At 34.9% G+C, this 24538-nt stretch overlaps 1 protein-coding gene and 1 non-coding gene across 9 annotated transcripts in view; both read left to right on the forward strand.

Moving 5' to 3' along the window:
- The window catches only part of COBLL1 (cordon-bleu WH2 repeat protein like 1), a 158954-nt gene extending 135401 nt beyond the window's left edge, over nucleotides 1–23553 (forward strand). For 5 of the 8 annotated variants that reach the window (XM_030796046.1, XM_030796050.1, XM_030796052.1 and 2 more), the window contains 7 exons: nucleotides 3663–3816; nucleotides 4256–4330; nucleotides 7687–7921; nucleotides 8949–9043; nucleotides 12617–14193; nucleotides 16068–16244; nucleotides 22271–23553. In XM_030796046.1, the coding sequence (XP_030651906.1) occupies nucleotides 3663–3816; nucleotides 4256–4330; nucleotides 7687–7921; nucleotides 8949–9043; nucleotides 12617–14193; nucleotides 16068–16244; nucleotides 22271–22357 (2400 nt within the window). In that variant the 3' untranslated portion in view covers nucleotides 22358–23553. Of the gene's footprint in view, nucleotides 1–3662; nucleotides 3817–4255; nucleotides 4331–5550; nucleotides 5668–7686; nucleotides 7922–8948; nucleotides 9044–12616; nucleotides 14194–16067; nucleotides 16245–22270 lie in introns of all 8 variants that reach the window. The other 3 variants (XM_030796045.1, XM_030796048.1, XM_030796047.1) reach the window with 3 other exon arrangements.
- LOC115831038 lies at nucleotides 20705–20839 on the forward strand. The gene has a single exon (XR_004026587.1). It is a non-coding gene; the product is annotated as a small nucleolar RNA SNORA70 (small nucleolar RNA).
- Nucleotides 23554–24538: the final 985 nt, after the last annotated feature.

Genomic DNA, 24538 nt, shown 5'->3' on the forward strand with positions numbered 1-24538 from the left:
AAATCAAATGCTCTTGTTGCTTCATGCATTAAGCTGCCACTTATTTATCACCTATTGCATTCTTACTGGTAAACTAGATCTGCCATAGGAGTGGAGCATGGCTTTAATAGGGCTTTACAGAAGTAAATCCGAGAAATAAAATCACATCTTCTACTGCTTTTGATTTGTAGATAATTATTTTTTTAAAGTGAAGGGCCATGTTCTTTTGGGAGAACTTTTGGCCTTTTTTCCTGATGTTTCCTAAATGTGTTACTCTTAAGATATCAAGGGAAGGTTTTAGAACACAAAGGCATTATCAGTAGAAAGATTTCTATTTAACCTTTATATTCTATTCAAAACAATATTTAAATACTGCCAATTCCTTGGTGCATTTCTTTCTTACCTTTTTGTTTCAGCGGGCCCTTGTTTTGAATTATTTCAAACATCCGTTGAGAATCCACCCGCATGCCTACCCCAGTCAGGATGATCATAATATTTAGTCAGAATTGACTTTAGTGACCCTGAAACAGAATCTGAGTTTGGGTGGCAGGCTTTAACTCATTTTCTGCTGGATTATAGAGAAATCTGAAGAATTTTGGAGGAGGAATCAGAGTAATGGGATGGGGTTGGAGGCAGCTCTTTACCAGCTAGTAGGAAAGAAGTTTAACATTTCAACCATTGGTAAAATCTCCCTGGTGCCACCTTGTCCCACTCCCCTGTTATGAGGCACAGTTAGTGGGTTTATGAGAGGTTTGTTCAGTGAAGCTCCTGCCACTGTAGTACACCTAAATGTTTCTCTCCCTGTTGAAGTGACCTGCCTTCCTCTTTAGTATCTAATACAGTTGGCAAAGAGCACGGCTAACTCAAACCCTTTTCTTTGGGGGCAGGCGTCCCTTTCTCTCTGGCAGATATATTACAAAATTACAAAATAGTAAATTTGCCAAATTTTTCTTGGTGTGTAGCAAGGCATAAAGAGTGAAAAATATCTTATGAATTAGTTCACTTCCCTTAGAGGTACCTATGTTGTCTTGTAAGACTAGAATACCCCAAGCTTTACACATGCCCCTGGTCTGAATATGTGAAGGTCTTTTATTTACAAATGAAGATGGCAGCATATCATTCATTTTTTTATTCATTCAAGGAGTATTTACTTAGAAACCTCTGTGAGCCAAACATTGTTCTGGACATACAGCAGCGAGTGAAATAGTAGGGGAAAAAAATCCCTGCCTCTGCGGTCAATCCCAGTGGGAGCAGACAATGTACAAGGCAAATAAGTCAACTGTATAGTATGTTAGAGAGCAATTAAATGCTCATCATAGAAATAAATCTAGGAAGCAGGGATAAGAAATGTTGGGAGTCAGGGAGGAGTTCATTGAAAAGATGACATTTGACTGGGTATGGTAGCTCGTGCCTGTAATCCCATCACTTTGGGAGGCCAAGGCAGGCAGATCACTTGAGGTCAGGAGTTCGAGACCAGCCTAGCCAACATGGGGAAACCCCATCTCTACTAAAAATACAAAAATTAGCCAGGTGTCATATTGCATGCCTGTAATCCCAGCTACTCTGGAGACTAAGGCATGAGAATCACTTGAACCTGGGAGGTGGAGGCTGCAGTGAGCCAAGTCACCCACTGCACTCCAACCTGGATGAAGAGTGAGACTCTGTTTCAAAAAAAAAAAAAAAAAAAATGACATTTGAGAAATGCCCTGAAGAAAATGAAGGGACACCGAGTTATCAGAAGAAAAAGCATTCCAGGCACAGGGAGCAGTAAGGGTGACCACCCTGTGATGGAGGAACTCTGCCAGCACATTTGAAGAGCAGCAAAGAGGCCAGTGTGGCCGGAGTGGAGTGAGCCATTCCATTACCAAAGGAGAGGCCAGAGAAAGCTAGACGCCAGGTTGTTAATGGACTTATAAAGGGAACTATTAGTGGGTTTTGACCAAAGTTACCTAATCTGGCTTGCATTTTAATAGGATCCTTTTATATGATCTTATTTAAAGATAGCAGATTCTTTTTGCTGCTATGTTGAAGGACTATAGGGAAACAGTGTGGAGATGGAGTCTAATTAGGTACTTCCTAATGATTCAGACTACATAGTAGCAGTTAAGCTGGTTGCTGGATGTCTTCTAAGGGAAGGGAAAAAAGTTGACTCAGTGTGAGATGTGACAGATACAAGATGAGGATGAATGGAAGGATGACTTGTTCTTTACTCAGACAGGGAAGGCTGTGAGAATAGGATGCGGCAGAGGGATAAAGAGGAAGTATCATGATCTCAGTTTTAGACATGCGAAACTGAAGAGGCTTCAGACATTGAGAGGAGATCAGAACAGAGGTCCAAGATAGAGACATGGATTTGGAATTCATCGGCATACAAATAATACTTAAAGAGAATAGATGAGATCCTCTGGAGAGGGAGCAGAGATACTAAATGGAATGTGTTCACAGACCACGCTCTGGGTCACACCAGTGTTGATCAGGAGATGAAGAGAAGCAGACACAGAAAACTGAGTAGCCAGAGAGTACGGATCTATAGAGAGTAAGAAATGTGGTCTCCTGGAAGAAAAATAATGTATTTTAGGAGGGTGGTCAGCTTTGTTTAATGTTGCTAATAGGTCTCATAAGTGAGTTCTGAGAAGTGGCCACGGATTTCTTCATAGTCAAGGTCTTTGGTGACTTTGATAGGAATCATTTTAATGGATCAAAGGCTGGGAAAAGTATCACTGAAAGGGTTCAAGTGGGATAAGGGAAATTGGAGACACAAACTGCAAACAACTCTTATTTATTTTTTATTTATTTTTTCGAGATGGAGTTTCACTCTTGTCGCCCAGGCTCGAGTGCAATGGCATGATCTCGGCTCACTGCCACCTCCGCCTCTGGGATTCAAGCGATTCTCCTGCCTCAGCCTCCCGAGTAGCTGGGATTACAGGCATATGCCACCACGCCTGGCTAATTTTTTTATTTTTAGTGGAGACGGGCTTTCACTACGTTGGCCAGGCTGGTCTCGAACTCTTTACCTCAGGTAGTCTGCCCACCTTGGCCTTCCAAAGTGCTGGGATTACAGGTATGAGCCACCTGAACAACTCTTTTAAATAGTTATTCATTCATTCATTCATTCGTTCACATGGCAGTTGGGCAGGAGGCACTGACCCCTGCTGAAGGAGGATGTCTTAGGATCTGCTGACAGGCATGGGCTAGGAGTGTGAGCAGTAGCTCTTTGCAGTAGGTGACCTTGAAGGACCTTGCCTCAGGTAGACATATAGATTTTTGCAGTGTTCCTCACTGAAACACTGCAGCTGTAAAGAGGTAGATTTAATCAAGCCAGATACTACTATACAAATAATGTTCCCTTTTTCATCCCTTCCTTTTAATGTCTCCAGATTTTTCTTTAAAAGTTAGTTTTTAACACTGTTACTTATGAGTCCTCTACATTACAGTTAGTTGTTTGTGTGGCAGTCTCCCATTCTAGCCCAAGTTTCTTGAGAAAGGCCGTATTTTTTTTTTCTTTACGTATCTATCCCAGTGCCCAGCTTCTGCGTGTGGCAGATGCTTCATAAACGTTTTTAAGGAATGACTATTATGTTCCATTTGGGTATATCCTGTGCTTGACATAAAGTTCAGTGTCTTCCTAAAGTTTGCTACTGATTTCTAAATGTAGGACTGTATTTGGTCATTTTGTTTTCCAGAGTCCCTGTGAAGCAGGAAGAGTGAGGGCAGGTTCACTGCAGCTCAGCAGCACGTCTGCAGGGAATTCATCTTTGAGAAGGACAAAGCGAAAAGCACCTTCCCCACCCTCCAAAATACCCCCGCATCAAAGTGATGAAAATAGTTGTGTGACTGGTAATGTGGTTGTTTCATTAACATTACATTTGTATTGTGTTTTGTTTAATATGGACAGTAGGAAAGATATGGATATGTAAGTTATGCTTTTTAAATAATACTTAGGCTTTTTAAATATATCTTGATTAGTCTCACTTTGCTGCCGTTTAAAAATCTGAAACATCACCAAATAAAGTGTCAAAATTATACAGCTCCATTATCCTAAGATGAGCATGTCATAATCCGTGAACTTATTCAGAAAGATGCTGCCATTTCAGGATTAGCTGAATGTAGAAAAGGGAGTCTAAGTGGATTTTAGTGTTTTACAGCTAGATAGTAAAATGGCTTCTAGCAAGGCTTACTGCTTTCTGAACTATACAAAAATAACTAAGTTAAACTGTTAAGGAATTGTTTTATTTGTGAATATGACTTTATAAGTTGTGTTGCTTCTTTCCTTTAGCCTTACAGCCAGTAGATGGAGCTCCTCCAGACAATGCTTCAGAAGCAAACTCTCCTGAGAAGCTATCCAGCCCAGGTATGACACCCTTATTCTCCATGGTGTAATTACTGAAAAAGGACCTCCATGATAATTGAGAAATGAATCCATTTGTGATGCTTTGTACATGAAAGAGATACAGATTCTTTGGCCTTATTTCCCCAATTTTTTTATTATGAAATGAATTCTTGTCCCCACCCCTCTGCCCCTCAATCCAATTAGAGTATGAAGCTAGCAGAGATGAAAATTTCAGTTCTGGAATTGTCCTTGAGTACTTTCTCTATGTGGTCTCCTGCTTTCCCTTATGCAGTATCAGGTTAACATTTATTAACCTCCTTCCCAAGTGTAATGACACACCATAATTAGGAATGTACCTTGGTGTGTGCAGAAGAAAACTTACAGGAAAGTGTAAGCACAATTTCTTTATGCAACTGTTCTAGACATGGACTCAACATACAAGTTACCCTAATCTAACGGTAAAAATTTGTTACCATGAAAATGTTTTCTGTTGCAGTATATGGCTCTCCTTGAAGATTCTTTCCAAACAAAATTCCATTACAAGTTACATAATTTATACTAATACTTTTCCAGTGTTTTTAATAATAGCTACTTAGTAGCTTTTCTAAGAAGTATGATAAAAATGTTTTAATCTTTAGAGTTACTATTAGACATCAATGAATGTGATAGACTAGTAATATCATACCAAAAACAGAATATGATCATGCTAGGACTTTATCATGGGGATAATTTTGTAAGTATAAAAAATGCTTAATATAACTCACCTAATTTTTATAATTTATATTCCAAATACAGGAAACATTTAGGAGCAACACTCTTGAATCTTTAATCTTTAAGTGGTATTTAAGAATTTGGAATTTTAACATATATATGTAAGAATTCTTCACTCCTCTGTGATTTTAAATCTTACTCTCAGATAACTAGTAATGATTTTTCTCAGCCTTTACTCAGAATAATATAAATGGCACCATTTTTTTCCACAAAGGAAATGTATTGAATAATAACAATTACAACTGTTGAGTGAAATTAGAAGTCACTGAAGTATTATAAAAAGGAGTGCATGCTATTCAAACTTTGCTTCATATCTGTTTTCATTTTTTTTTTCCTTTTACCTCTTCTTGTTTAATGCATGGATAATTGTGAGCTAACAAATCTGATTTCTTCCAAAATGCTTCTTGGTCTCTGCTTGCCTTAACTCTGTTGTCTAAGTGCCATTTCTACAGATTCTCCTTCTTTGGCAGAAACCTTTCACCCTGGGCTCTTCAGTCAGGAGCAGTGCACTGCGCCCAAACTGATGGAGAAAACCTCTGTCTTTGAGTGCCCTGGGACACCTGAGGCAGCCATAACATCATTGACATGTAGGTGGTCAGGCCTTTCCTGGCTGGTGCTTTGTATCAAGCAGGTTAAGATATCATTGATTGTAAATTTGATCAGCTATTGAAACCTTGTGTAAACATTTTATAAAGAAAGAGAAGTTGCCCCTTTTTCACTTGAAATTTTATCTGGGTTTAGAGTTTATTGTTTTTCCCAACCATACAGATGAATACAACAGAGTGGATTAGTTAAATAAAATCAGTGGTTCAGAAGAATTTTAGCTTCTCTTCTTTTTGGCTTATATATACTGAGGGGTCACTTTGAAAACAGAATTGAGACTGGGCATGGTGGCTCACACTTATAATCCCAGCTACTCATGAGGCTGAGGTGGGAGGATTGCTTGAGCCCTGAATTTTGAGACAGCAGTGAGAGCTATGATCATGCCACTGAACTCCAGCCTGGGTGACAAAGCAAGACCTTATAATAAAAATTAAAAAACACATTTGTATCTAAACCATCATGGCCTTTCATTTTTCTCAATACAGAGTTTTCAAATTATATAAATACATTCTTAACACATAGATACAATATGCTATCATAGACACATTATTTCTATTTCACATCATAATAAATCATCATTTGCCAAAATATGTACATTTGAATATTCACTTAAACCTAAATTTTTAAATATTTTTTATTGAGTAATCTATTTTTATTAATGATAAAAATACCATTAAAATTTCTCATGTTTATTTCTCAAAGAGCACAAATAGCACACTTTTCTGTCTATATACTTAGAGATAAAATTTTAAAAATATATTTTAAGTACTTTAAATATTGAATTATGTTAAAAATTTAAATTAAATTTTCTGAATGTGCTGATTACTATAATTGGATGCTATACCACCTCCCCACCCCACCCCCCCACCACATCCCAAGCCTTGGGATAAAATTAAATTTCATTCAGATACTATGATGTATATGGAAATGTTTAATTATATTTAGCAAAAATCCAGAACCTCACTGTTTGGCTTATATTTACTTCCATGGCTAATCTTGACAATAAGCATGAACATTAACTGCTCAGGATGCCTCCTTCTCTTTTACCCTGCTGGCTATTGGTTGTTGGTGATAAAATACATTTTTTATACAATGAAATGTTAACCACAGCTATTGAAAATATTTATGTGTAAACATATATATTAATATGGATGATATTTAAGATATTGTAAGTGGAGAAAAAAGCTAGGTGGCTACAGTATGCTTCCATTTATATTAAATAAAGTAACAAAAGGAAACGTGAGTATGGTTATCAGCCTATGTATGTATATTACACTTTCTCAGGACATGCAGGAAAAACTGTTAAAGCAAGTTGCCTCTGAGAATCAAACTGGATAGGAATAAAACTTAATTTTCATTGTCCAATACTTGCTCTATTTGTATTTTCAAAAACTAAGCATCTAGGTCAGTGGCTTTTAACTCAGGTTGCATAGTAGAATCATCTAAGTAGTCTTAAAAGTCCGTTGCCCCACCCTTCAGAGATTCTGATTTTGTGGAGTAGGGTGTGAGCTTCAGTATTTTTAAAGGGGGCTCAGGTAATTCTCAAGTATAGTTGGTACTAATAACTGTTGAGTCAAATTTTATGAGTGCCCTTGTAGACAATACAAAACTCTCATGTGCTTTTCATTTTCACTCTTAAAATTATTAATTTGCCTTTAATTTGCACTATTGAGTTGTTGGATGAGTGTAAAAACCGTTCAATTGAAAGATACTTCTTAAATGAAATATTTAACTTGAAGTTTATGAGATTAACTAACCTCTTGTCTCTACCATGAATAAAACCTAGAGTGATAGCAAATTGTTTTGAGAATTATGAGTCTGAGATAATCTGGTTTTATGTTAACGTGGCTACTCACCAGGAGAAAGAACTTCACTATTATTTTTGAAGCAGAACTTAAAAGAGTCCAGCTAATTATTATTTTTCAAAATTCCTTCCTTGCCAGAATTGCATATGATGAATGAGGCAAATTAATATTTAGGATTATATCTGCATTTCTTTGTAGCTGGAATAAGCTCTGATTATAGCCTTGAAGAGATAGATGAAAAGGAAGAACTGAGTGAAGTGCCTAAAGTTGAAGCTGAAAATATTTCTTCGAAGTCACAAGATATTCCTTTTGTATCTACTGATATAATAAATACACTGAAAAATGATCCTGACTCAGCCCTTGGCAATGGTAGTGGAGAGTTCTCACAAAACTCCATGGAAGAAAAACAAGAAACTAAAAGCACAGATGGACAGTAAGTAGTCTCTGTGCTGGAGTGTTGATGGCCATTAGTTTAATTAATACTAGTCTTCCGAAATATAGATCTGATATTTTAAACATAAATATAGTCAGCCCTTTGGTTTTGACTTTATCCCTTTTACCATTATATAAGAATGTTTATTAATGAAGTACTTATTTGCATGTAACTACATTCAAAGAAAATCAAATGTGACAGTTCTAATATCCCTGTGTCAGATAAACCATGAGAAATAGTTTATTTGTGTGATTGAAAAATGAAAGTTTTTCTTTGTGTGTGTGTTTTGCCTGTTACCTATGTGACCTATATGTAATATTTAATTTTCAATTTTTACCAAGTATTCCTGGTAGATTTTCACTGGTATATGAAAACAATTCTGCATATTAGAGTATGATATTAAATCACGAGCATTATCTTTGCAGTCAACTTTATGAAACAGAGAATGTACTTTCTGCTTGAGTCTAGAAATGGACAGCTATAGTCTAGTCCACTTAGGTTTGAAATGCAACAACATGGATAAAGAGATGAAATCAACCAAGCAAAATAAACCATATATGTCAGAAGTTTACTATAATTTGCGTGAGATTGTCTCCTTATTAAACTATTCTATCACCAAAGGGAAAAAAGATCAGTGAGGTCAATCTACATTCTGATTTATATAGTTGACCTTGCCAGATGAAAAACTAAAATGTTTCATTTAATTTCCTTTTTCTTTAAAAGGCAAATAAATAACTGATAATCACAAAATAAAGCCACTATTTTGGAAAAGTGTCTATTTTACCAAGCTTCTTTCTTTTTAATGGGACCAACACATGAAAGCTAATGTTTCATAGCAGCATTTCTTCTCAGTTATATTTTTTTCTCTGCTATTAAATTTCTGATGTTTGGCAGAAATAAATGATTATTTTAGTTCATCTGTCTTTGGAAATTATTGCCTGTTTTCTCGTGTGTGTGTGTGTGTGTGTGTATGTGTGTGTGTGTTTCAATAGTATCAACATATAACATACAATGTCATATCTTCCAGAGAACCACACAGTGTAGTATATGATACAAGCAATGAAAAGAAGGTAGTTGACAGTATAAGAAACTTGAAGTCATTGGGCCCAAACCAAGAGAATGGTGAGTTATATAAATTAATAGCCAACACTTTCTTACTTTTATTATGTGCCAAGGACAATTCTTAAGAGTTTATATGTATTAACTCATTTAATCTCCTATAACTCACTTAATACCTACCTCATTTATGGATATTACGGGTACTATTATTTTTAGTTCCATTTTACAGATGATTGTGCCACAGAGATATTAAATAACTCACCTGAGGTCTCACAACTACTACGGTAAGTGGTGAACCTAGGATTTAAACTGGGGCAATATTGCTCTAGAGTGTGCCCTTAACTACCATGTGTACTACTTTTGTTGTTAAAACATAGAAATTATCTAATTTAGACTTTGGATCTTAAAAATGTTTCCTCTGTGTATCTATTTGCAATCTGTTTCTCTTTTTTTTCCATCTAACTTCCTTGGATGAAACTTTTCTGCCTGATTTTTCAAGGCCCAAATCATCTAATAATATAACCTTATTTACCACTGTTTCCCAGTTCCCATCCTCATATTAGCTCAACTTATTTTTTCTCATGATGTCATTTGCTCATTTCTATATCATAAGGCATATATTCATGTTGTCTTTGCCTGAAAGACAATTTTTCATCTATTTTACCCATTCGATTTTTATCCAAATCATAACGTTTCATTTTTTTACTTGATTATTAGAAGCTTTGTGGTTCTATATTTATGATTCCTTAACTGAATTAGGCAGTCTTGGATCAGATAAATTACATTTGATACTTTGCAGTACTCATGGCACCTAGCAGAATCCTGAGATACTCATGAAATATGTACTTAGGATTGAATTTCAGAAAAACAATCCTATGCAAATAGAAAATTCAAAAAGTATACAATGGTGTTTTAAGGGGTTAAGAAGGAAGTAGCTTATGAATTCTCATAGTCCAATCTATTATGTTAATCTAGAAAACTAGGTTAAGATATTTAGAAAACTTAGGGATGTGGTATTCATATTTGAATAAGACATAGATAATCACAATGTCATACTTATATATATAATTATATATATATAAAATTGTATGTTTGTGGTATGTGTTTGTTAACTTGAATATGTATGCTACTGATTCATTTTCTCCCACATTCAATACCATTGTGAGATATCATACTGAGAAGGTCGAAAAGCAAATAATTTTTTCATTCTTTTCCACTTGAGTCAGTTTTTCACAGCATGTACTGTGATGGCAATAGCATTCCTATTAAGAAATTATGATTTAAAAGCCGCTTCTTTCTCTTTAAAACAATAGTCAAGTTGAATCATTTTTGTTAAGATTTCCGTTGTCAAGTTAGTGCCAGAGTCACAAATACATTTACGTAGTATTTTGATTTGCATATGGTTTGTTTTGCTATGACCTTTGTCAACTCTAGTTGTTTTTTAAAGTAAATAATGTCTATTATTCTTAAAGTAGTTTTATTCTGTTTTCCTTTTTACCTACCCTTATCTAAATCACCTTCTTGTAAGTTTGTCAATGTCAGTGTCACTTTTGAGTAGAGGGTCACTATAGTATAAAAGATACCTTCTCCCTCTACTGGCCATTCTTGGAAAATGATCTAGCCATTTATAAACACTTGGCTAACATCATTGTCAGTTGTATATGAGGATGGATTCTGGGTTTCCAGGACTGCCAATCACTGGAAATAATCATGGACTGTTGAGAAGAAATTCAGAATTAGACAATGGTAAAGTAGGTGTAACCTACCAAAAATATGAAAAACAGAGACTTATAATTCTAAAACCAATAAATTAGGGTTTTTAAAAGGGGATTCAATTGAAAATATATGTTTACATTGATTTACTTTCTTTTGGAAAGTATTTCTGGGAAATACATATATTCAGTGGAAAATTAGAAATAAGAAAGAAAGAAGGAAATACATTTAGACTCATTTCCTGCTGCCAGAGATTGTTTCTTAAATTCTTTCATGCTTATAACAGTGTTCAAAATAGTGTTTTTCATGTGAACATTGAAAAATACTTATGAACCAAGTAAATTGAGAGCAGAGGCAGAAATGTGCCTCTTCTATGGTTCCTAAGAGCATGGGTCCTTAATTTTGTAAATCAAAATAGTTAATAATAATTGGTCATTGAGAAAAGAATTCACCTAAGTAGATGGTACGTATTCTGATACTCAGTTGCATTTTATCCGGGAAGAATAAAAATGAGTTCCATTTTAAAATTACATGTTTAATATAGGAATCTTGCAATGCAATATAGAATATTAACTGCCACAACCAAATAACTGTTCAATCAGGCAGAGTTTAAAAATGTGAAGATATGTTTTTAAATTGTATACAAATTTACCTAACATGATATTTTTCTGCATGCATATCTTTTTTCTTTTTCTTTTTTTAAGAGAGGAACTGTATAATATAGCTTATTACATTTTAGGCAGTGTACTTCATCTCGTCCTTACAGGTAAAAGTGGGTAATGATAAAACTATAGAGCAATAACTTGACATAATTTCACAGTTTGACCCCCAAGGCTCACATTTAACTTGTGCTGTGCAAACCATTGCCATATGTGAAAAGGCACTAGGGTTTTGAAGATAAGCACAGTGATCGTGTAGGAAGCATGATTCTTCAGGGCATTTGAATAGAGGAGCAGAGGAATGACTTAATTCAGTATTGGGCACATGATGCAGCCTCCAAAGCCTGTTTCCTTCCACATGCCTCCTGCCAGTGCTTTGCCGTCATGTTGTTGACTGGAAGCTGTTGCTCTGTTAACCTAGACACTGGCAAATGAGTTTTGTTTTCAGGAGGTCTGAATTAGAATCAAGAGGAAAAGTAGTGCAAGGGAGAGGAAGGTTATTTTCTCTACTTTGATTTTGACTCTGACTGTAGAATAAGGATGCCTATTTCCAACAGAGAAAAATCAAAACCATTATGACTGATTTCATGTCATTGAAATCACCCATGTTATAACTAAAAATAAAGTCCTCTAACAGCCTTCAGCAAAGATACCTAGTTAACAAGACAATCAACTGAGATTCTGTTTTTACTGTAAATCTTAATGTTTTCTGTTAAGGCCTTCATTAAAACTGCATTTGCTGGGATTCTTTTCCTTTTAATGTTAGGTATGAAAATATAAATATGCTAGGGGCTTTAGAAAAGACAGTCAAAATAGAGGAAAAATACAGTTTTTGAATTTAATTTCTACTTTTTGTCATGAACAATGACTGAATGACATCTTCTAAAAAGTAAAAACTTATTTTTATTTACCTTCTATGGAGTGTTTATTCTGGTCAATATACTAATGAGCATGCTATCTAAATGACACACATATAATACACATATTTTCACCTTTTTGTGTCTGAGCAAACTGAGGCTCAAAGGGGTTAATTAACATGTTGTGGCCACACTAGTTAAGCCAGGGATTCCAAACTTCAGTCTGTATGCATCCAAAGCCCGTACTGTTTTCTCTGTATGCTACTACCTACCTTTATATAGTCAGTGAGTTGAAAATTATCTGTAGAATTCAAACCAAACTATTTCGGGTTGGAGAAAGTAGGCATTAAAAACTTGAGGTTTTCTACTTTTTTCATATATTTAACTTGATGATTTTTTTCTCTCAGTAGTTCAAAATGAAATAATTGTCTTTCCAGAGAACACAGAAGACAATATGAAAAATGGAGTGAATAAAACAGAAATCAATGTAGGAGGTGTTGCCAAAAATAACAACATTGATATGGAAGTTGAGAGACCATCAAACTCTCAGGCATATGAAACTGATACTGCTATAAGTTACAAGGAAAACCATCTAGCAGCTTCATCAGTACCAGATCAGAAACTGAATCAACCCAGTGCAGAAAAGACAAAAATGCAAGATGCAGCAATTCAGACAACCCCTTCTTGTAACAGTTTTGATGGGAAACACCAAGATCATAATTTGTCTGACTCCAAAGTTGAAGAAAGTGTGCAAACTTCAAATAACAACATATCAACTCAACACTCAACAGAATCCTTAAGTTCACAAGATTCTGTAGATACCTCAAGGGAATTCAGGAGTCAAGGCACCCTAATTATACATTCAGAAGATCCACTTACCATAAAAGATCCAATTTGTGCACATGGTAATGATGATCTTTTGCCTCCTATAGATAGGATTGACAAAAATTCAACTGCTTCTTACCTAAAGAATTACCCACTTTATAGACAAGACTACAATCCCAAGCCAAAACCTTCAAATGAAATTACACGAGAGTATATACCCAAAATTGGCATGACTACTTATAAAATAGTGCCTCCCAAATCCTTGGAAATATCGAAAGACTGGCAATCAGAAACCATAGAGTATAAAGATGATCAGGACGTGCATGCTTTAGGGAAAAAACACACTCATGAGAATGTGAAAGAAACTGCCATCCAAACAGAAGATTCTGCTATTTCTGAAAGCCCAAAAGGGCCACTGCCAAACCTTAAACCGAAGCCTAACCTGAGAACAGAGCATCAAGTGCACAGTTCTGTGAGCTCACCTGATGGTGCCATGGTTAGTCCTCTGAAACCTACTCCCAAAATGACAAGAGACACTGGCACAGCTCCTTTTGCACCAAATTTGGAAGACATAAACAATATTTTGGAATCAAAATTTAAATCTTGGGCTTCAAATCCCCAGGCCAAACCCAGCTCTTTTTTTTTGCAGATGCAGAAGAGAGTATCGGGTCACTATGTGGCATCTGCAGCTGCCAAGAGTGTCCATGCTTCCCCTAATCCTGCTCCAAAAGAACTGACAAATAAAGAGACCGAAAGGGATATGCTGCCTTCTCCAGAGCAGACTCTTTCTCCCTTAAGTAAAACGCCTCACTCTGTTCCACAACCCCTTGTTGAAAAAACTGATGATGTCATCAGTCAGGCTCCTGCTGAAGCCTCCCCTCCTCCCATAGCTCCGAAACCTGCGACAATTCCTGCTAGTCAGGTATCCACACAAAATCTGAAGACTTTGAAAACTTTTGGTGCCCCACGACCTTACTCAAGTTCTGGTCCTTCACCGTTTGCTCTTGCTGTAGTGAAAAGGTCACAGTCTTTCAGTAAAGAGCGCACCGAGTCACCTAGTGCCCGTGCATCGGTCCAACCTCCAGCCAACACAGAGGAAGGGAAGACTCATTCTGTAAATAAATTCGTGGACATCCCACAACTTGGTGTGTCTGATAAGGTAACTGTAGCCTTTTTAAAAATAAGTATTCAAATTTAATGACATGGTTTAATGGGGGTTAACAAGCATGTTGATATGTCTGTGTGCTACTTAACTCTGAACTCCTATTAATCTGAAATTAAGCTATTGTAGTGAAGAGAGTGGTAATACATAAAATCTGATTATTTGCTCACAATTATATAACTTGTTTAGGTACTACTGTAAGGTCATCATTATATAATTGTGTCATTAGCAAATGTTTTAAAGTTTCTTTGCTCATATCATTTGTATGATGTATTTACTAGTTTATGGTTCTATTTTCCTGTGTTATCTTAATTTGTTTTTAACTTGTCTAAATCTTCTGGTTTATTCTCCAATTTTACATTACTATGTAATAGTAAAGGAAATAGTCTTAATGAACTGGAAAAATAACAGTATGAGAGACTAGCCAGAATAACTGAGCGCCTCTCAGCTCTGTGATTTCCATCATATACACTCAACTTCAGCTTGCATATATTGTACATTTTCACATATAAATACATTGAAAGCAGAGTTTTAAAATGTAATTTTCTTAATTCCCCATTCTGTTAATTCAGTGTCAACTTTCAACTATAATATGTATGTTGACCAAACTGTTATCTAACCACTATGTAACCTTAAATATTTACCAAAAAGGAGTGTTGTTGACTCAGTGTTTGGTCAACTAAATGTTGTATTTTGCTAGCTTCAGATAATAGAGTCAAAGAAGAAGATGAAATTCACAGCACGATTTATGATAATCCTCATGCAATTTTAAAGAAATACTTTGTGTACTTTCACTCTGATAGTGTTTAAAGAATACGTTCATATTTGTGTGACGGTTCCAGAAGTATTTAATATTACTTTTTCAAACATTCCTAGAGCAAAAGAATGTTAACCATATTGCCAAGTAAATATTTTTCCATAATTGTATAACAATATTTATCTTAATATTTTTTCATGTATTTTACATTTATGTTTATTACTTTGATATAGCATCAGGAATAGAAGTATGATACAGAGATTAATTCTTTACTTGGAAACAAAGCCTGTGATTTTTCTTGGAATAGAATACCATTCCTAAACAATGGAAGCTTGGTTTAGATAATAAAGCTTTTAAGTCATTGCCTGAGCCCTGTTTGGCTCATTTTTTGGTAAAGATACGTATTTGGCAGTTTGAAAAAGACATTTAAGATTACTTGATAACATATGCCTTTTACATCAGTTACTAAATATTCCTTCCTGAGAAGCGAAATTAAATTATTTAGTCTTCAGTTTGGAAGTTCCTAATTTTTATATATTGATTCTTACGGCAAAAAATAAAACATGGTTAGCACTTAGTCCATGTGACTTTCAGAAACACAAAATAAGCTACTAAGTGTAGCATAGTAATTAGTATTCCTTTATTAGAAGATATATTAGATTCAACATATATGACATTGTCTGTTTGACTGTTTTGCTCATTTAAAAGTAGCAATTTCATAGCCTGGTATGTTGAAACCATGAAAATGGGTCATTTTTTAGTTTGTAGTATTTTTTTAAAATCTTCATTTCGCTTTTCTAACCAATCCTGTGTAGTGGTGAAGTCAGCAGTATTTAATTCAAGAACAATAAAATTACCACTGTACTTATGAAGTTAAGAGTGGTACCAGTTTTCTTCTTTAGCTTCCTGAGTTCAAGAGAAAATAATGCCCTCATCTTCCAGCTTAGCTCTGGCAGCAGAGATAATTCAGTGGGTGAGGAAACAGAGCTGTGTCTGAAGCACCAGTGTGGCAAACGGTGATTGTTAAAGAACTATTGATGATGAAAACGTTTTGCAAAAAATGGCCCATTCTTTTCTTGGCATTCATATAAATATTTCACATTTATTTTTGTAGGAAAATAACTCTGCACATAATGAACAGAATTCCCAAATACCAACTCCAACTGATTGCCCATCATTCACTGTTATGAGACAAAGTTCTTTAACATTCCAAAGCTCTGACCCAGAACAGATGCGACAGAGTTTGCTGACTGCAATCCGTTCAGGAGAGGCTGCTGCCAAATTGAAAAGGGTAAGTCTTCTTTATCAGATGGGTGACAGTGGGTTTATTGTCACCACTGTCAAACTAATACTTAGGGGAAAAATTTTCTAGCACGTAAATCTAAATAGGGTTCCCAAAGTTACTGTTGTATGTCTTTAAAGTATAAGCTGAAAGAGTTCCAGAGTCTTACACGTACTTGAAAAATATGTCAGGTCTGTTTTCCACAACGTGGGCCAGGTGCAGAACGTGAATTTTGTTCATTCTTACATAACTATATAGAGAATACCCTGGACTCTGATTTTAAGAGATTATGTTAGCACCTCGAGAAAGACTCTTTGGAAAATACCTTCCTGTTCCAAAAAAGGTACATTAGTGATAGGAACCTACAAGTTTATAGTCACAGCTCTTGCCATGATTAGTTACTACCATATGTGAGGCTTAGGGAAGAGTTTTATAGGTTAAACCAAAAAAAGTGCAGAATATATAGAGAATGTAGATGATAGATAATGCAGAAATTCAAATCTTAGTAATGTCCTGCCAGAGTTATCTAGCTCCTCCTTACTGTGGGGTAGAAGAAGAAAAAAAGAGGAAGTCTGCTTTTTCTCAGGAAAAACACTCAAGTGTCACAGGGAATTCTTTTCAGGTGAATTTCCTCCTTGGGTTCCCTTCATCCACTGAGAAGATGATGTGGTGAAGCTTTGAACAAGGCATCAGCACTTAGACTCCCCAGAGGGAGTCCTCTCCCTAAACCTCTGTTGTCTTCTCCCCTTAATTCTCCTGGTTGGAAGCACCTCCGCATCTAAGACAAGGAAAGTACTTATTATTCCATTAACTCCCGAGGCATTTCATTTTGTGAATTCCTTCTGTGATCATTTTAAAAGCCATTTAGAGAATAGTAAGAGACTTGTTGAGCAAAACATTGAGCTCAACAGAAATTAAATCTGCAAAGGAACAGGAATGCTACAAAGATAGGAAAAGAAATGGGGAAAGGCTTTCCGGGCCTTTCAACCATATCAACACTGGCCAAACTTGACTGCATAAGCCAACTTCCTTGGTGTATATGTGAAGAGGTATGAGTGACAGCCATTCCTCCCAGAGGACTTGGCACCCGGTCTGGGCAAACATGGAGACAAGGCAGAATACTGGGTGCTGTCAGGAGTGGAGGAAACAGGAGGGAATACTACAGTGGATTAGATTTGAATTTTGTAAATTATTTGTAGAGTCTGATTTTAGGTGCCAGGCAGCATAACAATTTGGTATAGCTTTTAATATTGAAATTGGTTTTTCATCGGTCATGACAAATTTATATTTTTAGAGGAGGATAAACGCCCATGTTAATAAATTACACATCCTCACTTACAAAAAGTTTTCTTTTTCTGATCTTGTAAATTAAGGATAAGTTTCAAACCAAGCACTACTGGTTTCTCAGTTCAATAAATTTGGCAAGCATTTTTAAAGCACATAAGTAACAAATATTGTACTAGATACTGAGAACACAAAAATGAATAAAATGAAGCCTCTGTCTTCTGTGCATTCACAGCCTGGTCCTGAGATACAGTGGTATATCAGGCCCATGGGAGAACCAAGTTACTACACAGAAGCTGATTGCAATGCCTTTATACTAGGTCAGTGAAGATATTCATCAGTTTCAATGAACTAATTGCAGAAAACTGCATTAAGTTGGAAATGCCTTTTAGGCCAACAGAATTATACAGGCCAGCAGCTATATACTTGGTGTGTTATGGGCCCTGACTTGGCAGTCCTTTCACACACAAAACTCTCATTGCTTCTAGAATGAGCTGAATATGAATCAACATAAAAAGTGGGCAATAAATGATTATCCTATAATTGTTTCCTGTTTAAAACCAATTACTTTAGGTTCTATTGAATCTAAAATTTTCTGTCTTTCAGTGGAACCTGAGTGATAGCTCTGAGTATAGTGCCAGATTCTAATTTTTTTAAAATAAAAATCTCATCTATAATCCATCTCATTTCATTAAAAATGGACATAGTATCTAGTAAAGTTCACAATATACAAACTTCATGACCAGCATTTTTCACTTCTAGTTACATATCCTAAAAATGTTGTTATTGTGTACCAGGACTCTCACACATAAGAATGTTCATGGAATATTATTTGTAAAAACTCCAAATAAATATAACCCTAATATCTAATTAGTAGAATTAATAGCAGTATATTCAAAGAATGGACTGTCATATAGCCATCAAATGGACAAAATATAGTAAAATACAACAATGTGCACAAAAATACACAGATACATATGCATAAAGTTTGACAGCATACAAAACTAATTTACATTATTTAGTGATGCATGCATAAGCGGCAGTTATTTTTAAAAGCAAGGAAGTAATTATAAAAATTATGATAGTGCTTACTTCCAGAGGGGAAAAAAAGGGATTGGTGAGGGCTTATTGATGTAGGCCATGCACACAAATTAAGGGGGAATCAAAAAGCTAAGTAATCCAGATAAGTGTTATTTATTATAATGCAATAAAAATATTCACAATAAGGCTAAAATCTATGCCGAAGAAAATACCACAATTTTAAAAGAAGATTAATAGGGAACTTGGAGGTATTTTTTCTCTTGACATGAGTGGTGCATTGTATGCACATTTGTTTTTCACTGGGCTGCATATTTACATTTAGTGAATTTTTCTATACATATATTCTATTTCAAAAAATTGCAAAAGGAAGTAAAACTGGGCACAGGCAGGCTCTTAATTTCTTGTGATCTTTGCTTAAGTCTTATGTTTCTGTTCTGTACTGAAGATTTCTTCTAGTTTCTTTTAAATTCTGACATTTCTTTTATAGAACAACAATTATATTGCCAAATAAAATCTCCAGTGATTTTGATAGTAGGTTTAGATTGTTCATCAGAAAGTTGGCTCTGTGTTTCTCTATATCTTGGCACCCAAATGTTCAATTTAACTCCAGGTACCCACTTGTCTTATGGCTCTGGTTCATATGCAGGCAATTAACCTTCATTATAATGGTTGGTTCACAATAGAACAATTATCTAGTTGATTGCTCTAGTGTAAATGTAGTCATAAATATGCCATGTTTTTTTTTCATGTTTCAGAAGGGATTTTTTGCATACCTTACCCCTACTCAACCCCCATGTAGTCACAGAGATTAGTCTTTTCTTCAAGTAAAGCATTAATAAATCGAGCTCAGAATGTTATAAATTGTGTGATGTTAAGGTTTATGAATCAGCAAATTATTTACAGAGAGTAAGACAGATTAATTCATTACCCTTGGCCTGTGTTGACATAAGAACAACTTTGGCTTTCAGTACTCGATGGTCTCTGATTTACTAAAAATCAAGTTATTACCCTATTACAAGTAAGGTCTGAAAATAGTGAATGATATTTTGATATTTATCACTATGTATTACGTGTTTTTCAAATGTAAGATTTATCTTTGGTTCAACAGAAGGTGGAGGGAAGGAAAAAACTGGGTAAGTCACATAGAATCTTGCTGGCTTGTTTTGTTTATTTAATTAGTTTTTTTAATTCGTTTTTCCTTAGCTTAAATTTGAACAACCAAAGAGTTTCAGGTTGGCAGCGATTTCTACGTTTTTAAAGTAAATGTAAATGATAGAAATTTTCATAGTTACATTCCTTATGGAAAAAAGAAAGCTATGTGAAATTCCTAAAAATGCTGTAAACTTCAAGAGTAGACAATCAAGTAGTAGATATTCACATCAGTAAATTCTTAAATGTTTTTTTAAGTATCTATTATAAGTGTAATATGTTCCTCATTCAAAAACATTCAAGTGATACCTTCTTTTTTGTTTATGAATGTTTGTAAAAAGTTACGATATTCCATTTAAGAAATATTTATTGAGCACTACACTCTCCCAGGCACTAAAATAAATATTGATATAAAGTAGGTATAAACTGGCATTAAAATCAATAAGATCTCTGCCCCCAGAATGCATAAACTAGTATTCTAATGATGGCTTCCTGTATTTAAAAGTTTAGTAAACAAGTTTTTAAATAATAAAGAAGATGTCATTTCTCTTCAAAAATAACCATTCTTGATAGGTTGCTCTGTAAGCTTCTAGCCCGCTTTTGTAGTATGTAAATTTATTTAATTTACAAAATGGAATCCTCTGAAAATCTATTCATAAACAAATGTCTCTTTGAAGCTTTTTCAAATTGTTTTATATATATATATATATATATACACACTATTCTTTTTAAGATTACATAGGATTTGACTTTATGAATGTGACATAGCTTATTTGTTCTTATTGGTGGACATTTAACTGGATTCTATACATGGCGCTACAATGAGCATCTTTTACTTGGAGACATTTAGAGCCATTGATATGTTTTCTAAATGCCTAAAACAAATTTTCTCCTTCACAAAGAATTATGAGAACTGCAATTTTGGCAAGAATTACAAAATAATTCTGTACACAGAAACATTTGGGACCAAGGTTCCACAATGGAAGTCATTACCTCTGCAGCCAATTAAGCGTTCTGAGTTCCTTTCCTTATGGGGGCCCAGTGTGCAATGGCTGCAAACAGCAGCTTCCTTGGTAGTGTATGCAACCTATTTCCTATATAGGTTGCTCTAAGGGACCTTGGTAATAGGCCTTTCAGATGTATGTTCATGTGTCTGACCTTGCACTACCCCAATGTAGGCTCCAAACAGGCATGCGAGGTGCCTTTGGAAAGCCCCAGGGCACCGTGGCCAGGGGTCACATTGGCCAAGTTACCATGTCCTTCCGCACCAAGCTGCAGAACAAGGAGCATGTGATTGAGGCCCTGCACAGGGCCAAGTTCAAGGCTTCCACTGTGCTGCCGCCTCTTAATACTCACCAATAAATTCTACCTCCTCTCCAAAAAAAAAAAGAAAGTCATTACCTGTCATTTGTTGGCTATACTTGGAAAGAAATCTCACAGGCATACTAAAGAGAGTGCAGATGAGTTTTCCCTTCTGCTGGTGGCAACTCTTCTTCTTACCCATTTTCTTTTAGGTGTGTAGCGTCAATCACTCTGCTCCATCCTGGATTCATCAGACAATCGAGAAAACTCATTAGTTTAGATGACCAATCTTTATTTAGTAAAAGGCAAAAAACGAAGCACAAGGAAGCCAAGTCCAAACTAAATTTGCCAATTTCATTTTCCTTTTAACCAATTTACTTGGTTGATAGGAAAATCTGTGGCCATTTGTACTCCAGTTGTCTTTTTGTGAGAAAATGATAGTGTTTGGTTATGAATCTAAATTAGACAAATTATAATCTAAACTATCTAAAATATCTTCATTATATTGCAAGTATGATGTTTTAAAATACAGATATTTACTATTCAGAATCCAGATGACTTTACATTTTTCAAAAGCTGGAATTTTACACTATGAGAAAATTCTTGTTTTAGTGTTTTTATTCACTTACAGTTTGTGAATAGAAGACTTTGCCATAGAATTTTGAAACTTAGGAGTTTACTTACTGGAGAAAAAGAAAACAAACTCCTTTTCAGTCTGCAATCATTTGGCTTAACAGTCACAGATTTTAATTTTTAAACCCTTCATATGAAAGCATTTTTAAAACCAAGGGCTAGTTTTTTTGTTTTGAATCAATAGGGGGCCATTGGGAGGGGGATTTCACATTAATTTATACCATCAGTACAAAACTTGTAAAATTCATTGCTTTGTGGAATTCACTTTATCTTTCTACATTCTCAGAGGCAGTTTTGGGGAGCCAGAATTACAGAATTAATGTAGCTAAAAATGCTCTTTAACAGCTTGGCTTGCAGTCTGTTTGTGCTCTCGTCCTTTGTGTTGATTTGGTAATTCTGTATAGATTAAGATGTGTTAATGGATTATTTATTTGTTGTGAAAATAACAACTCTTTTTAAATTTTATGGTAGCATGAACATTTATTCTTGATTGTAATTTATTGAATAATAAATACTTACCATTTACAATTAAGCAGAAGTTAAAATGTGGTAACTGTGGAAAATTGAAAATTAGACAGCTGTCCCATTTTAAATTGATGGGTGCAAAGTGTGTTTCTTTCTCTTAGGTTACCATTCCATCAAATACAATATCTGTGAATGGAAGGTCAAGACTCAGCCATTCCATGTCCCCTGATGCCCAGGACGGCCGTTAAATGTTACCCTGCCACACCACTGCACTTCACTTCCACTTCAGACCAACTTCATACTAATGGAACATTTTGGCAAATGTATATTCAGATGTACACTAATATATTACCTGTTAAAATATTAGAATTTGTGCTGTGGCTTTTAATGCCAAAAGAAAAGTTACCAGAATTTATAATTTATAGTAATGTTTTGATCTTTTTTTTGCCTTAAGAGTTGAATATGCTGCTTTAGAACTTTAAAACAAGGTGTAAATGATTTTCATTTTTTACAAATGAAAAATAATCCCTTTGTATTAATTTCACTTGCCAGCACATTCTCTACAATGGTGACTTAGACAAAAGTATAAGATTCGTAGACTTATATTTGTATGACATACAACTAGGACAAACATAGATATGACATTTGCTGCCTCAGTGTTGTGATTGGAAATATTTATAAGTTATATGAAAGCCTGTTTTGGGCTGAAAGAATGATTTAGAAAACTAGTGATACCAAATGAGTATATTCAGTTCAGTAATTATTTTCAATGGTGAATCAGTTAATGTGAAAGACTTGCCTTGTGTATTCTTTATGTAATTACAAATCACTGTCAATTTTATGGGACGCTCATAGTATTTTAATATTTTATTAACATGGAACTCTTGTTTTTTTAATCTTTAGAACTTAAATTCTACAAGAATTTTAAATATTTTCTATATATAATTATGACATTGTCACACAGAAATTACACATTTTATGTGCCAGAAGCCTTAAAAATCTTTCTGTGAAAATGCTGATATATTGTGACAGTTATTTCACATTTGATATGTAGAGAGGAATAGGGGTTACTTTATGTTTATATTGAAAAACTTTAAAGACTATTTGGAAGTTCCAGAAATTCTGGTTTTAATTCAAGTAAAATGATAAAATAGTCATTATATAGTTCAGATGCTAATATTCTAAGTAACAATATATATTTACATTGAAGCTAAAACTGTTAAGCAAAACAATGCCAATTTGTCGGCTTACAGCTCTTCTGGAGTCTAGAGCCTGTTGGTGTTCTGTCCCTACTTTAAGAATTTAATTAATTGCTCACTTATTCTAAAAGCTTTGTTCAAACAAGATAATATTAAATTTGTTTTCACTAAAACTACTGGGATATCTGCCTCTTGGGGATTTTTTTTTCTATTTAATAAAAGCAAGTTGTATATTTGGGGTGCTTTTTGAAATATATAGTTTGTATCAACCAGCATATTTATTTCCCTTACCTGATGCATGCATTTCTATTAGCCAGTGAACAGACAAGAAATTTGTAAGATTTACCATTTACCAGGGATCCCTAGTGTACATTTAAGCCCTGGCATTCTGACTCCAAAATGCATGGTCTAAGCATGTAAAATGTTTAGCATAGTTCCTGATACATGGCATGGCCATCTTAAATGCTAAATGTTGCTGCTGTTTTCCTTGAATCAGTTGGAGAGACCCTCATATATAGATACTTAAGTTATGCTGTTATAAGCAAGTAGAGAAAGGAGTGAATGTTTTTTAAAAAAATTGTGTTGGCATAATTATCTACTTATAAAAATATAAATTTGGATCCCTAATTTAAACCTTCTTATATTTTGAGTTGGATTGAAGACTTAAAGACAAGTGACATGTAAGATGTTTTCAATATATTAATATATAAGAAAGGCTTAATTTATGAAGATTTAAAATTTCCTACAACTCATGATAAGTCTACCTAATAGAAATATCAGCACATTATTCTTACAAGAGGAAATTCAAAAGTCCAACATGGAAAAAAAAAATTTTCTTCACTGATAATAAGGGAAATACAAGTTAAAAACATGGAAAGGTACTACATCAAATTAGCAAAAACGTAAGTTTCAAAATGGCAAATGTCAGGAACATCGAACAGTGGGAACTCTAATGGTTGGTGGGAAAATACACTGGCATAACTACCAGTTCTGCAATATCTAGTAAAATTAAAGATTCCTTAAATAAGTACTTATGCACATGCATAAGGAGACATCTGCAAAAATGTTCACGGCAGCCTTGTGTAAAACAGCGGAAAGGGGTCCTCACCCGTGCTTAGCTTTGGTAATGCATATATTCATATGATAGACTTCCACACAGCAGTCAAAATGAACAAGCTAGAGCTATGTGTGTCAGCATGAATACATCTCAAAAACAAGTGACAAGAGTGA

The sequence above is a fragment of the Nomascus leucogenys genome, chromosome 17, assembly GCF_006542625.1.
Source record: "Nomascus leucogenys isolate Asia chromosome 17, Asia_NLE_v1, whole genome shotgun sequence".
NCBI classification, from domain to species: Eukaryota; Metazoa; Chordata; class Mammalia; order Primates; family Hylobatidae; genus Nomascus; species Nomascus leucogenys.